We start from the raw sequence: 15,715 nt of genomic DNA on the forward strand, positions 1-15,715 counted from the left end.
CACCAGGGGGACAGGGGTTACAGGACCCAGACATGAGCCTGAGTATCAGTGTCAGGTCTGGGTGACGGGACAGGGCAACCTGCTCCCCTCTGGGAAGTAGATCTCATGTCCCTGGAACAACCCCCACTGGGAAGTGTCTTTGCTGCATCTCCCCCAGCTGGAGTTGCCAGCCTTGACCATGCGTTTATTCCGTCGTGCACCTTTATGTGTGTTTTAGCCTCTGGCTTCCTGCTCCTGCAACATGAAAATCTTGCTCGGGGACCTGCTGCTGCTCAGCCTCCTCTCCAGTGTGTTCAGCAGTTGTCAGAGGGACTGTCTGACCTGCCAGGAAAAGCTCCACCCGGCCCTGGACAGCTTCAACATGGAGGTAGGACTCTGGAGGCCAAGGGGCTCAGTGCTTCCATCCACCACCCTTCCTCCCATTGTGAGTGGGGCGGGGTTCAGGCCTCTGCCGGGGGTCACAGGACCACTGGCAAACCCATGGAGCACTGAGCTGCATCTTCCAGCCAGAAAACCTGGGACCCTCCCCCTTCCCACCTTCAAATAAAGACCCTACCCTGACTGTCCTGTTGCTCTCAGGGTTCAAATAAATAGTCCCTTTAGGGACTTTGTCAAATTTAAAGCAGCAGCAAAAAAAATTTTAAATCCCATTTCACTTCACCAGGAAGAGGAAAGAATCCTAAACTTTCTCTAGTCTATTAGGGTCTCAGACTATTAAACATCAAGTTCTTTCCTCCTGCCACTCTATGCATTAAGACTTTTTTAACCACCTCCCTGAATCTGAATACACCACTTTTGATACTGCAGATAATTCAACAAGGAACATGCAAGTACAAAACTTCTCTCCTGTATTTTAAATCCCCAACTTGAGGTGTAAATCTAGCATTACATGCTTTTTATTTTACTCCTTCAATAAACTGCTGTCTCCACTACTGTAATTTTCAGTCTAAATAGTGTTTTCTCCTGTTCAGTCCAGTCTAATTCAGTTGTTTTTCCCTTGAAGTCAAATCAACTACTTTTCAAAGATGGCATGTTTCAAAATCCTCAATCTTGGGAAACAACCAAAAAGTAGTTGCTCTTCGTTAAGGCCAGAGTACAAAAGTAGAACCCAATATTCCCCCTGGACTAATGCCCCCTGGCATCTCCCAGCTTTGGATAGTGGATGAGCAGGCATACCCTGGGCAGATCCTAGCACCAAGCTCCCTCTGGCCTTACTCAGTGGTTTGTGAACCTAGTTTCTGATCTGTAATAACCAATCATAAGGAACATCCACAGATAATGCATTCAAAGTTTACCCATTCTGAATTCTTATTCATCGTGTTTTCCTCTGGGGGCTGCCCTCCTCCAGGAGCCCTGGTCTTCTCTTTCCTGTTCTGGGTGCTCCTCTCCCCTCCTACCACCCATCTTCTCCCCTCCCCCCAAACATAAGTTATTGCTAAGACTCCCTGCTTCTTCCTTCTCTGTCTTCTCACACTCTGAGATTGTACCCAGACACCCTGGTCTTCAGTCTTGCCAGCTGCAGGTAACTCCCACAGGTGCATTCTCGCCCTCCCATCCCCTGGGCTGTAGCCCAGACTCTTAATCACTTTCCATGGTTCCCAAAAAATCTCGCCTTCCCTTCCTGCCCTGCTATCTTGTCCACACCTCTCTTCCTATCTTCTGTCTTTAGCAGATAAATCCCACTCCACACTTCAAAGCCCCAATTCAGTTTCACCTCCTAAGAGAACTTTACTGATTCCTCTGTACCTGCCACCAATAAATTCTGTGCCCTCTTCTTTTGTAGCCCACTGTTACGTGTGCCTAGCAGTTTCTCTCATAAGGCATGTACTTCCTCTGCAGATTGGTTTGGGTCTCCCAACACATAGCCCAGGACTCAACAAACATGCCCCTTGGAAACTGTAAGATCTTTAGTCACCTACTAGATACATCCTCCACAGCCACAGCAGAGAGATGGTAAAGGATTTGGAGCTCATTCTAAACCATGGGGTCTAGAAAACACCCCTCATTTACTGCTTTGAAGAACGTCAGAAAATGGACTTGTAAAAACCTCACAACCATCTAGAAGCCCTTCAACCCACCTGCAGATCCTGTCCAGGCCCGGGCTGCCTACTTTTTTTCACTTGTATTCACTCAACTTACTTTTAAGTTTAATGAAATGCCCAAGGCCATGGCAGCCACATCTCATTTCTAATTCTGGCAGCCCTTCAGCGTGACCACTCTGCAGATGACAGAGTGACTCACACCCCGGCAAGGGTCACCTCCCCAGTCTGTCCATCGATTACATAAACCTGAGTTAGTCCTAGCATTCTCTGGACCCTTAGCTCCATCAAGCATTCTCCTACTTCTACTCCACATATGGCTAGCTTGTTAGAGTATAATTTTGATTGGTAAATAACTCCCATACCCAAACCCAAAGCCATGCTCAGGCCTTTCACCTAATTCGGAATGGTGCTTACCCCATCAGCTCAAGCAGAAAACCAAAAATCACCGAGTTGAGAGATTAAAACTAAACAACCACCCCCAAGAAAAGGATTAGGGACATTTATTTAAGACTTTCTGAAGCTATTGCAGGAGACTGCTTTCTGGCAATTCTATTCCTATCTTCATTCCACAAAAATGCTTAATGGGCAGCTTGCAGTGGGACTTCCTTGTGTGATTTTCTGCTCTGCTGTTGGTCGGCTGGCCTCCCAGTGTCAGCCCACAGGTATTCTAGCAGGACCTTTTAGAGAAAATAGCTCCCAGTGTGTCTGGGATATGACTTGCCTATCTCAAGGGCTCCTGTGCCCCTAACTCAGTTTCTTCATCTTTGATCCCTGTCATCCTCATGGCCCCTTGCTCAGTATCTTCCCAGGCCCAGCTTTATAGAGCAATTTGGCACCAGTCTGAGACTCCAGATGCTCCTGCACACTCAGGCTTATTATAGCAATGGCATCAGCGTGGGCTGCACAAATGGGCCCGGCTCACTTAACAGGCCATTAACCCCTCTCTTGAAGAGAGGCTGGTGAACTCCACAGACCAGAGGGTTAGGCATGAAGTCTATATGCCCAGCTGGTGCTATAAATGCTATTGTGCATTTAGATTTCTCCTATTTGTCCTCAATCCAAAGTGGAGATGATTTTGTTAGTATCTAATTTATCTGACACTGTGTCCAGTCTGGGTATGGACTGCGGCATCTGGTTTGATTGCAGAATTTCATTCTGATTGATAGACTCTAATTACCATCTGGGCTTAGCAACCCAGTGGCTCAAAGACCTCATCACCTCTAGATTTAACTCTTCCACCTGACTCTGTAAACTGAAGGTGCCAAACAAGTCAACAGCCACCTTGGAGCTCTTGTGCAGCAAGGATCAAGACAACTATACCCCAAGGTCCTCATCAGTTCCAAAATTCAACTCTTCCATGGCTCTCTCATGGCTCCCCTATGCTTCCTGGGTGCCTGTGCACGCTGGAGAGCAGGGATTCTTCAACTTGTCACTATGGACATGTTGCATGGGATGATTTGCTGTGGGAGCTATCCTGTGTCAGCACCTCTAACTTCTAGGTGCCACCAGGACATGAACACACAGACACACAGACACACACACACACAGGCATGACAATCATAGATGTTCTTCAACACTGGGCCCAATTGTTCCCAGTTGAGATCTACCTCTATAGAGTACCAACCTAACCCAATAGGATTATGAGCTGAAAGAATATACTGCACACGGATCCTCTCCTTTCAAGTTTTGTCCAAAGTATTTCAGGAGGTGGCCAAGGATAAGTGACCCTCTAAAGGAATCTTGGGCCAGCAGGCTCCTGAGGGATTTTTTCCTCCCTCAAAGTACCATCTCTTGAGGGTTTCCTAAAGGGTGGCTCAGCCACAAAAATCACCTGCTCTGATTGCTAAGAATGAAATTTCTCTAAGTCCCATCCTTGACTTCATAGGCTATTTCAGAAGTCTGAAACACCATTGTTCCCAAGTCAGTCTTCCCCATCTATAGAAGCCACCCCATCATTCTTCATACCCAATGACATGGTGGATATGAAAAAGGAGTTTCTCCACACATCTATGCTGGGTGTGCATTAGCCACAAATAGCTGTCAACAGCTAGGCTCCATCTACTAAGCCTCTCTGAGGGTAGAGCTAGATGGAAGAGGCATGCTCCAAAACACTGCAGTTCAAGCACCAGCAGAGGCCTCCATGACCATGCAAGGCCAGCATGCCTGCTCAGGGCAGAGTGCTCCTCAGACATGTCATGAAGGATGGAAAACAGTCTTCTCAAGAACACAGCATCCTTCTCCTCTTCAGTCCAGGAAACACTGAGCAAAATTCACATCAGACTCTAACCTTTTGTTTGTAATGAATTCTTATTGTCACACTGATCTCTACTAATTATACTATAAGCATACAAAGGTAGTTGAATAGGAGATATCCCACCTTGGCCCTCAAGAAATCTAAGTTATACTGGTATTAGCAAGCACCATTTGGGTCACATTACTGAATCTCGATGTAACATGCACAAATTGAATGACATCAGTGTTTTGCATACCTGCACAGATACCAGAAGGACCTAAGCTTTGCAGACTTAAATCGTTAATCTTTTTGTAAAATGAAATTGTACTCTTCAGGCAGTCAATTGAGTCTTGAAGTTTCGTGTTGTAAAGAACAGGGCAAGTTGGGGCTCGGCAGTGTGGCCTAGTGGCTAAGGTCCTCGCCTTGATCCCATATGGCCGCTGGTTCTAATCCCGGCAGCTCCACTTCCTCTCTTCTCTCCTCCTCAGTATATCTGACTTTGTAATAAAAATAAAATAAATCTTAAAAAAAAAATTAAAAAAAAAAAAAGAACAGGACAAGTGATTTGGATGCTGACTTATGTGGATAGACACTGGGACTAGGTGTGACTTGAGGGCCCTCCCCACTGAGACGCTCTGTTGAAGGGTTAACGCACATCCTAGGAAGCAGCTGATGATGGCTGAAGTACTTGGGTCCCCGCCACCAGTGTAAAAGATACAGATGCAACTCCTGGCTCCTGGTTTTAGCTCAGCCAAGCCCTGGCTGTTGTAGACATTTGGGAAGTGAACCAGCAGATGGAGAATTTTTCCTTCCCTATTTATGTGCTAATCTGCATTTCAAATCAGTAAAAAAAAATAAACTAAAAATAAAAAGTATGCACAGGGAAATAAGGAATCAGATGGAGAGACCAAGCCAAGGAGTAGAGGCAAAGTGGGGAAGGAAAAAAGTGTATTTAAAAAGTTCATGGAAAATAGAAAACAATGTGTGTCTGGCTTTCACATTTTTGCACCAAAACAAGTATCTTTTTAAAAAGTCTTATTTATATGAAAGGCAAAATGACAGAGAGATGGAAAGGCAGAAAGATCGAGAGACAGACCTTCCATCTGCTGATTTACTCTCCAAATAGCTATGACAGCCAAGGCTGTGTTAGGCTGAAGCCATGAAAGCTACAGGATTTCCTGCATGGGTGGCACAGACCCAAATGTGTGTGCCATTTTCCATTGCTGGGTCAGAAATGGAGCAGCTGGGTCTTCAAGCAGAGCTTCCACATGGGATACCAGCATTGTAAAAGGCGATTCAATCTGCTGCACCAGAACAGTGGTCCCCAAACTTTCTTATTTCCATTTTTCAAAACACATGTTAAAGTCCTCTTTCATACCAGCTAGCAATTAAATTCACTTGCTGGTAATAAAAACCTAAGGTAACAGTGGCTTTAGAGAGATCACATTCCTCAAGCAGCAGCAAGGAAATGGACAGTCCAGGTTGGCCAGGGACTTCAGTCCCCTTTATGCTCTGCCATGCTCATGTGACATCCAGCACAAGACTTCCATCTTCTGAGGCATCCTCGAGGTAGCTGGTGGGGCACCAACCAAAATACTCCTGTTCTAAGCAGGAAGCTAGAGGAAGGGGAGAGAGATGGGGAATCAAATGTTCTTTCCACCAAGTTGCCCTCTTGATTTTCTACAAGACCCACTTGGTTATTTTATCATTGGCCACTTATGGCTGTAGGTCACTATGTAATATATGGTACCTTCAGGAGAAAACAATATTCAGCAAGAAACAGAGATGATTGGAGGTGGGTCGTTGGCAGACTTGGCCACAGAAGGTGCCCGACATGCAGGTGAAAACTGAGGTATGAGTAAGGGTTAAGCAGCTGCTGGCCGGCCCTGATGGCAAGGTCAGGCTAAAACAAAGCTCCTAACTGGCTAAGGCTAGCACCAAGCCAAGCCATCATACAGGAAGAACAGATGGGGGCAGAAGCTTCTAAAAACCCAAATCAGAGCAAGGAAAAGGTTGCAGGGAGGTTGAAGGTCAGAACCAGTTTGGGCAAGGAGGATGGAGAAATGTCATGGCCAGCATGGGAAATTCAACTAAAAGGCACTGGTACCCAGACAGGAGGGAGGGAAGAGATGAAGGTTTGGTAGAAGAGGGGAGGTGCTTGACTCACATCAGATGACAGTATCTCCTGCTCACCTAGAGCTGGAAGGCAACATTGACCCTCTGCACCCAACTGGCCTATCTCCTCAGGAGTCTTGGTCCTCATTTGCTGTCAGTTATGCACACAGTTGATGAATGTACGTCAGATGAAAAATTACCAACACCAGGGTTGACCTTTAAATGGTGACCTTAAAATAAACATTCAGACCTCAAACTGCATACTTTCACATCCCCAATTTCTTTAACCAGTCTGACTCATGACCCAATGAGGAAACAAAATAAAAGTCTTCTTTATGGGTGCCACTCATAAGCTGTGCTTGGACCCAAAAAGCTAAGGATATAACAAGTTATATTTATTCTATTATTAACTTATTGTGTCACTTGGGGTAAGTTAACCTCACCTCTCCAAGTTCTGGTTCCTTCATTGGTAAAATGGAAGAACTGGGCCAGATGGTTGTGTTTATTCCCAACTAACAATCTGTGAACCTAAAAAACAGAACATACGTGATTGATGTATCTCTGCTGCTCTTCCCTTCCTCCCACCTGTGTGTTTTCAGACATGTATCCTCGAGTGTGAACAGAAGGCCCTCCCCAGCCCTCTCTGGACTCCATGCACCAAGATCATGGCCAAGGGCTCCTGGAAGCTCAGCCCTGCTGACCCAGAGCATGTGGTGACTGCTCTTGACCAGCCCAGAGGCTCCGAGATGCAGCACCTACGGAGGATGCCCCGAGTCAGGAGCCTGTTCCGAAGGCAGGAAGAGACAGAGCCCAGCGCACTTGAGGCTGGCAACGTGGAGCAGAAGCAACTACAGAAGAGGTTTGGGGGTTTCACAGGGGCCCGGAAGTCGGCCAGGAAGCTGGCTAATCAGAAGCGGTTCAGTGAGTTTATGAGGCAGTACCTGGTCCTGAGCATGCAGTCCAGTCAGCGCCGGCGCACTCTACACCAGAATGGTAATGTGTAGCCTGAAGGGGCGTCCTCCCAGCTACACCGGCCACTGCAACCCATGAGTGAGTTGGGTACCAATGAGCTGGGGGCAAGAGACCTCATTCTCCCACCTGTCTTAGCCTTCCTCCCAAGCCTGGAAGCACATAAGAGTGTGCACGAGTGCATGCACACACATATCCACCTACCCACCAGGAGTTCATCTCCTAGGAGACCTGGATATGAAATTTATCTGACTCTGGCCCATCCTTTCTCTAGGGAGCAGAAACATTCCTGTGATTGCTTCTTGAGGCTGACCACTCCCACTTAGAGATTGGTTACCATGGGGATAATAGTAAGTTAACTAATGCCTGTATAGCTCTCCAGAAGCTTAGTTACTATGGGGACAGTTAAGTGGACGGAGCCCCATCTGGTTGCCATGGCAACTCTTCATACCCCTCTCCCCCAGACATGTTATCACTGAAAACCAATAGCTGAGCCCACCACTCTCAGCCATCCAGGAAGAGTCCAATTATGATGTTGCTATTTCGTCTTCAAAGACGGCTTACCTAGTCCCTCCCTTTCTTTCCACTGATATCTCGGTGTAATGGAACTCCATGGAAACCATTCAACTTTCCCATTTCCCCCAGCCAAGCAGGTCTTTTTAGGACCAGGAGTTATGCTTTCTTCCCCAACCCCTTCCACAAGCCACTTGTCCACCCTGTTATCTTGCTGGAGATAGCATGATTACTCATAGCCAACAGTATCATCATGGAACAGGACTTGGAGAATTGGGCCTAACTGAACCAGGGCAGTACAGACTAAGGGATTCACCATTTTTGTGTCACTTCTGTTTGCTTCTATTCCTCTCTCTCCTCTGTCCCTACCCCTACAAGCCTGCTCACACAGGTACAAGCAACACATAGCAGATACATCAAACTCATTCCAAACCCAATTCTCTTCTTAGCCTATCAACCAATGCATAACTCCAAGTAGTGTTGGGAACAAGTAGAGTGGAATTTTCCGAAAATTTGAGAAAACCTCAGCCATCAAATACATGCGTTTGATTTGTATACAGTGATATGGTTATCTGCAGATTTCCATCTCTCTCTTTACACGGCCTACAAACTTAATGCAAAGAGCTGGTCAGTTTATCAAAATTGCCCCAAAGCACCACCTGAAGGAGACTTCCCGTCTTATAAACACAGTAGAAAAATGCCTTTACGTGCTGTCTCATGTCACGTACGTCAAAGGTAGTCATCTCCTTAATCTTTCTCAAGGTTTGTCCACACTTCAGTTGAAGGCAGCCTGTGACTGCAAGGTAGATGTGCTTATTTGTAACAAGCCAATTACCAAAAATGGCCACACGTACGGAGTTGTGAAGCAAGTGCTGCTGTGTTTATTTTAACAGAATGACTCATCTCTGAAGGCCCCAGTTAACCGGCACTGATCGGGAAGTCAGACTCTCAGATCTGCCACAGGCCCTGTTTCTTTCTAGGCCAGTCTGCACAGTACCTAATGGTGAATCTTTTCAGGAGTATAAGCTGAATTCTTTCAAACTTTATCAACCCTCTTCTTTCAAACTGACTCTAAAGGGACACTGCCATTCATATCTAATTCTAAACTATAATTTTCCTTATCTAAAGACAGCTGAAAATCAGTCCCATTAGCAAGAACCAATTTATTTTTTAAATTATTTGAGTCTTTTTCCAGGCAATTGGTTTTTCTAATTTTCATTATGCCTCCCTCTGAGCGCCACTATAACAAAGCTGTTAAACCAGCTTCTGTGTGCTGCTTTGCTCAAGATGGAAAGTTCTCGAAGGAGACGCTGGGAACATTAACCAGTTCACTTGGGTATTATTGATGGCTCTCCCGTCTCCTTCCACAACCATCTCTTGGTTACCTTTCTGCACATGTGCAGGGCCTCCAAAAATCCCAATGTGTGTATCACACTATTAGTCTAGAAGCAGCAGCTTAAGCCTCATTTACATTCATATCACACTCTCCTACCAATGCAAGAGGTTCTTCTTCCTCAACAGACCCCTGTTGGCTAAGCCATCCTTAACTTCTAAGATACCCAGTACCAGCCTACCCTTCAAAATCTGGGAGGGAACAGGACCAGTTCACACAAGTAGAAGATGAAGACCCAATGCCGAACATGGAGTGACAGCTGCAAGATGCAGGACTAGCGCAAGACAGAGAGGAGAAAAGGGCCCACGTGGCCTTGGCACGGTCTTCCCTTCTACACTGCTATCCTTGTTTCTGCCGTCTGAGCTTTAGAGCTGGGAAGAAAATGAGCAGGCTCATTTCTTGCCAGGGAATGGTGACATCAGGTCTGAAGGGTACCTGTAAGCTAAGAGATCTATAAATGCAGATCTGACTTCACAGGGAGTCTGAATATTCAGGAGAAGTGAGAGGTGTCCAGCAGGGAGCTTGTGGCTATGTCTTTCAAGTCACAGCCTACTGCTCTCCCCTTGTCCTGTTGGTGCTGCTGGTTGATAGGGGAGGAGGTGTGGAGAGGGAGTGAAAGAACCCTTCCAGCTGTTCTGGGAACTAGCAAGAGCTTTCCCTTGCTCCCTTTGAGTTGGTTCAGTCACTTGGGTGAATAAAATCAAAAAGTCAGAAAAACCACCAGGTTTATGATTTTAATCGTTTCTGTCTCCCCAGGCGTCCGTGCGATCCCCAAAACAGCATGTGTCCAGCCCCAGACCTGCCGGCTGGGAATCAGGACCCCTTCTCTGCCGAGGCACTGAGAGCCTGCAGACCCTGCAGGCATGGCCTCCAGAGCCCCTGTCCCTCCAACCCCTCGGCATGTCGCACCCAACCCAATTGCTACATCAGAGTGTATTTTTGTAATCCCTCACCCCACTTCCCTGCAGCTCACATCTTGACGGCCCCATCCTTCCTCCTCACCTGCACCTTTCCTCTCGTAGGGGCAAGGTGGGGAAAGAACACAAAACTCAAGCCTGGGGTTTTGACTTGTCACTGCCATAACCTGTTTGTAAAAGAGCTGTCCTTTTGGACTGATTGTTTGAAACAATTATTTCTCCATTAAACTTCTACTGAGCAAATGGTTAATAAATGTGTTTGCTGTCTTCATGCATGGCACAAACTCCACAGTCATTGCTGGCCCCCCGGGGGAAGACGGAGGCAAAGAGCACATTAGAACACAGTGGGCACAAGGCACAAGCAGAAACCCCCAAGGACCCTGTGCCACGGCCACAGCCAAGTGTAGTAGCAGAGGGTGGGACACCGGGTGCAAGTCTGGGATACCGAGCAGTATGGTTTGCAACTCACCTTCCTCAGGTGGGAAAGCAGCTGGATCCCACTCCAGTCTCTGACCTGGTAGCAATTTGCATGTTTAACTACTTTCAGGTGATAGCGATCATCCTGGCTTGAGATCAACGGATTAAGAAACGAGGCCAGGTGTGGAACCTGCCAAGTCCATTTTAACCTCCAACTTAATGCTAAGTACCTCTAGGTGTGTAACTGCAAAAGCCTGGCCAAGATGCACACAGTGAACCCAGAGTTAAACCTCTACAAACCTAAATAGTGTCTTTCTTATAAAACAAAATAGCATTGTTGCCCATATCCAGGTTGGCAGTGGTGCTGAGGAGTGTGGGGACCAACACAATGCTCCAGACCCTTATATAAATGGGTATAGCATTCACACGTAACCTATGCATACCCTCACATATATTCCACCTTGTCTCTAGATTATTTATAATCCATGATGCAAAGTAAACGCTATGCAGATTGTTGCCATGCCAAGTTATGTACAGAACGATGGCAAGAGAAAGTCTCAATGTGCTCAGCACAAAAACGACCCACCCTCTCCCCACCCATATTTTCCACGGATGCGGGACCCATAGTAAGGAGGGCTTGACTATGCCCCAGGCAGGATTCATTCTACACTACAGTTTATTTGGCTCACCATCCAGAGCTGGAAGTCCAAGTGTGAAGATCTGCCTCTGGTGAAGGCCACCGTACTGCACAGCAAGACAGCACACGTGAGAGGAGGAGGAAGCATCATGCCAAACGTTTTCTCTCCTGAGAAGCCCACTCTCTGAGTAACAAAGCCGCTCTTAAGATGGCGGCCGGCCTTTATCTATCCAGGAGGGCCAGGCTTCCAAGAACTAATTACCTCTTAAAGGCCCCGGGGCCCAAAATGTGGTGCATGGGTAAAGTCACCATCTGCTATACCAGCAGCCCTTATGATCACCAGTTCAAGTCCTGGCTGCTCTGCTTCTGATCCAGCTCCCTACTAATGCACCTGAGAAAGCAGTGGAGGATGGCTCAGCTGCTTGGCTCTCTACCACTCACATGGGAGTCCAGCACAGAGCTCTGGGTTTCTGGTTTCTCACTGGTCTAGCCCCAGCTGTTGCTGCCATTTAAGGAATGAACCAGTGGATGGAAGATCTTTCTCTGTCTCTTCCTCTATGTAACTCTTTCAAATAAAAAACAAAACAAAAGAGCTCCCAGTACCTTTGCATTGGCAAATAAATTTCAACATGAGTTTTGAGGACACTCAAACCTTAACACGGCATTGCAAGACATCAACAAGGGACAGTAATCAGTTGGGGGGAGTTGGGGAGGCCGGTGGGGACAAAAGATCTACTAGAACCCAGTAAAGGGGCAGCTTTCTGTAAAGACCAACAGCCACTCTGGCAGAGTAGGGGCCAGAAGACTCCACACTCCCCCATCTCTCCCCTTCCCACTTGCAAGCACTGGCTAGCACTTCCCCTCACCAAGCTCAGGCAGTAGGCATAGAATGAGGGGCTCCACTGACACAGCCACCCGGCAAGTTGGGGCGGATCCAAGCTATACACCAAGAGGGGTATTTCTGGCAATGTTGATGCTTTTGGGGACTTTTTTATAAGGATAGGGTAGCTCAAGGACAAAAAGAGAGAAAGGAGGGGACAAGAAGCCCTAGCCAAGGTGCTGCAGCTCCCTACAGCCATCACAGCAGTGCCAGGGGCCCCAGAATAGCCCTGGAGACTACCACCCCTCCAGACCTCTCAACTCCCCACCTTGTTGGCAGCCACTTGTCCCAGCCCTGGCCTCTCCTGGCTAGAACACAGCAAAAGTACCCTATGATTTCCACCTGTCCCCAATCACCATGCCTTATTATAAAAACACCACGTTTTCCTTCTGTTATGATACCTGGCAGGTTTTACCACATTTCCACAACCATTTCCTCCAGCCTCTTCTCTCTAGCCTGGTCTCCTCACGACCTATGGCTGTTGGCTCAGGTGTTCAAGTTCAGCACCTTAAGGTGTGCGAGCCATTCCCACAGTGGGATGAGGCTATTCGTCTGTTGACACCCAGTCCACAAGGCTAGCTTCACTAATACTGTGTGGGCCATGGCATTCGTATAATTAATACCTGCAGAGGACAGATCCATACCCAGGGCCCATTCCATAAATATAATGTAATTTGACTTCCTAAGTCACTTTGCCCACTTTCCAGCAAACGCGGGAATACAGCCAAAAATATACCACCCTTTGCCCACACACACAGGGTGAGGGTATCTGGCACAGAAGTTGAGACGCAGTTCTAGATGCCTGCACCCCACATCTCTGCTTCCATTCCCAGTTTCCTACTGAGGTGAACCCAGGGAGCCAATGGTGACCTCTCAGCTACTCAGGCTCTGCCACTCACACGGAGACTGGAATTGAGTTCTGGGCTTCAACCTGATATAGCCCAAACTGCTGCATGCATTTAAGGAGTGAACTAGCAGACAAATGAAGATGATGATGACAATGATGATGATGATGATAATGATGTGTGTGTACCAGTGTGCACCTTTCAAATAAAATATAATCAGATTTTAAAACAAGAGGCATACACAGAAAATGCCTGGGTTACAATCCCAGTGCCATAATTTCTTAGTTTCTGATGGGAGGCAAGTTACTTAACCTTCATCATTCCCTCATCTGCCTAATGGTAACAGAATCACGTCCTCCCAGATAGCAGGTAACCCAAGTAAGCATCTAACCTGGTCCCTGACAGACATAACCTGTCATTGTAAGCAAATGACAGCATAGGTTCTGGCCACTGTGACTCACTAACACCTGCTGACCTCCAAAGACAACACCAACCTCACTGCAAGGAGATAGGCAGAGGGACACACACACATTAAATCAGACAATGTACCATTTTATTCTTTATAAAATATATTTCATATTGTTGCTGTAAAAACATTACATTTCACATTTCTTTTTTAAAAATTTTGAACAGTAAAAATAATACTTGGAAGACAGCTGGGGCACAGTGGGAGAGAAGGTGCCAGTAAGACAAATTCACAGGCAGGATCTAGCTTCCTCTTCTTTTTTTTTTTTTTCTTTTTCCATCTCTGGTAAAGTCAGAACCTGGATGACCAGAAATAAAAAGTAACAGAACAGATTTCTCCCAACAAATCAGACTTTCTACATCCCCATTAGTCTTGTCAGCCACTGAGTCCAGCAACAATGTTCTACAATGCAGCTGACAATGAAGACATCGCTCATAATACTCTATGAGGTTGCAACCTGGCTTTTTGAGCCCATTTAAAAATCATGTCATCCCAGCAGAGCTGTTCTTCTCAGGCAGCCTTCTGCTCGACGAAACCAAGCCCTTGCCTGACCAGACACCGCCACCATACTGAGTGCTGAGCGAGCATGAGTGCAGACGGAGCCTCAGGGAGGCTGCTCTGAATTCGGCTCCACAGACTCTCCACGCCATCCCAGGAAACTTTCTGGAAAGTCTGGTCACTCAGTCCTGCTAGGTTTCCCAAGCAACCCTGCGGTGTCTTCCCCCATGCCCTGTCAGATCTGTTCCCCTGGGCGGGCTGGCCAAGTAGGCAGACACAGCAATGAAGAAACCAAGTACCAGCACTGGGTCACTGCACATGCACACACACCCCCACACTGGCAGGGGCAGACACAAACGCAGCAAACTACCTCAAGGGCAGGTCACAGGCTAGGGACCCACACACCACGTGTGGATGGTGGGGAAGGCCACTCGGACGGGATCGGGGAGCAAATGCAGACAAGGAAGCTGCACCCAAACTAAACAGAACAGAAGCAGAAGCTGGACCTCCTTGGTTTTTAAACCATCCCATCAGCTCCTTCTTTGTCCCTTCCCTTTCTGCCCTGGGTACTGAGGGCTTGAGAATCCCACCTCACATAGAGAACATCTTTATATCCAGGTTAGGTTATCTGCATGGTGTAGACACTGGAGAGTTTGGGTAGGGGTGGGGGAGGCTGAGACAGCTTTGCTGAAGAAGAGACTTGGTGAGAACTCTGATTAGAGTGGGAAGGGAAGAAGACCCTCCTGGGCCGAGCCCACACTGGGAAGACCCGAATGGGATTACAAAGAATAGGATGCGAGACAAGCCAAAGCATTAGCCCCACACCACCTGCAGCTAGTCTGGTGATGAGCTTTTCCAAGAGACAGAATTAGACTCTCTCTCTCTCTCTCTCTCTCTCTCTCTCTCTCACACACACACACACACACACACACATTACCAACTCAAAAAATGCATTCCTCCCTACTAAAGATGGTCAAATGTAAGAATGTGCCAGGTCACTGCATCCATCAAGCACCAAGCCTTGCGGTTTTTACGACACGCTAGCCTACACTGACACAGGACTTTGAGAACATTCTCAAAAAAGTAAGTGATCCATTTAAACTCCACTTCGCATGAACTTCTTGAAGTCTTATTGCAATATTTCCCCCTCTGAGGCCAACAGAACCTCGGTGGCTTGGTGTCTTCACCAGCAAGTCTGCCTGCATGATGACCAGCATGGGGTAGATGCTGCCCCTCGGGCTCCAGAGAGCTGCACTGGTGAACCCCCTGAGCCCTGGCGTCTGGGATATTGGCCCAGGACTCACACATAGGGCAGCTGGGTATTCAACAGCTACGCTCCAACAGGCAGAGAAGTTCCCAAACAAGTCCCACTTAGGAGAGACGTGTGGCCTCAAGACAGACACGTGTGCCCTGCCCTCAGCTCAATTCGTCTTTCCACATCAGTAGCTGGTCTGGCCCAAAACTCCCTACATCTCTGTCCTTCCCAGCAAGAACAGCTTTGCTGACTGACCTCAAGGTGACCTGATTATTTCTTCCTGCCCCAGCTGCCCAATTCCAGTAGTGTCCAGAAGCTGCCAGGGCCAAAACTGCAGCTCCCCTAAAACTCTCCACATCTTCCAGGTGGGATTGCTGCAGCCTGACCCTCGACCACGAGGGCTCTTCAATCCTCCTCCTCCTCCTGACATCAGGTGCAGGGCTACCTGGTGAAGCTGGGAGACACAAGGACATCTGCTGGGGTCTCTGAGGACCACCACGTTAACAGGGCCAGCACAGGCTCCCAGACACAGTGT

General features: G+C 47.5%; 1 protein-coding gene across 1 annotated transcript; it reads left to right on the top strand.

The window, feature by feature from the left end:
- The first annotated feature begins 241 nt into the window (after window positions 1–241).
- Window positions 242–10,308, top strand: PNOC (prepronociceptin). Its single transcript, XM_004579090.2, has 3 exons — window positions 242–367; window positions 6,990–7,383; window positions 10,022–10,308. Exons 1-3 carry the CDS (start codon window positions 242–244, stop codon window positions 10,105–10,107), a joined length of 606 nt encoding a protein of 201 aa, XP_004579147.2. The 3' UTR covers window positions 10,108–10,308.
- Window positions 10,309–15,715: the final 5,407 nt, after the last annotated feature.

Source organism: Ochotona princeps, chromosome 11, assembly GCF_030435755.1.
Source record: "Ochotona princeps isolate mOchPri1 chromosome 11, mOchPri1.hap1, whole genome shotgun sequence".
Classification (NCBI taxonomy): Eukaryota; Metazoa; Chordata; class Mammalia; order Lagomorpha; family Ochotonidae; genus Ochotona; species Ochotona princeps.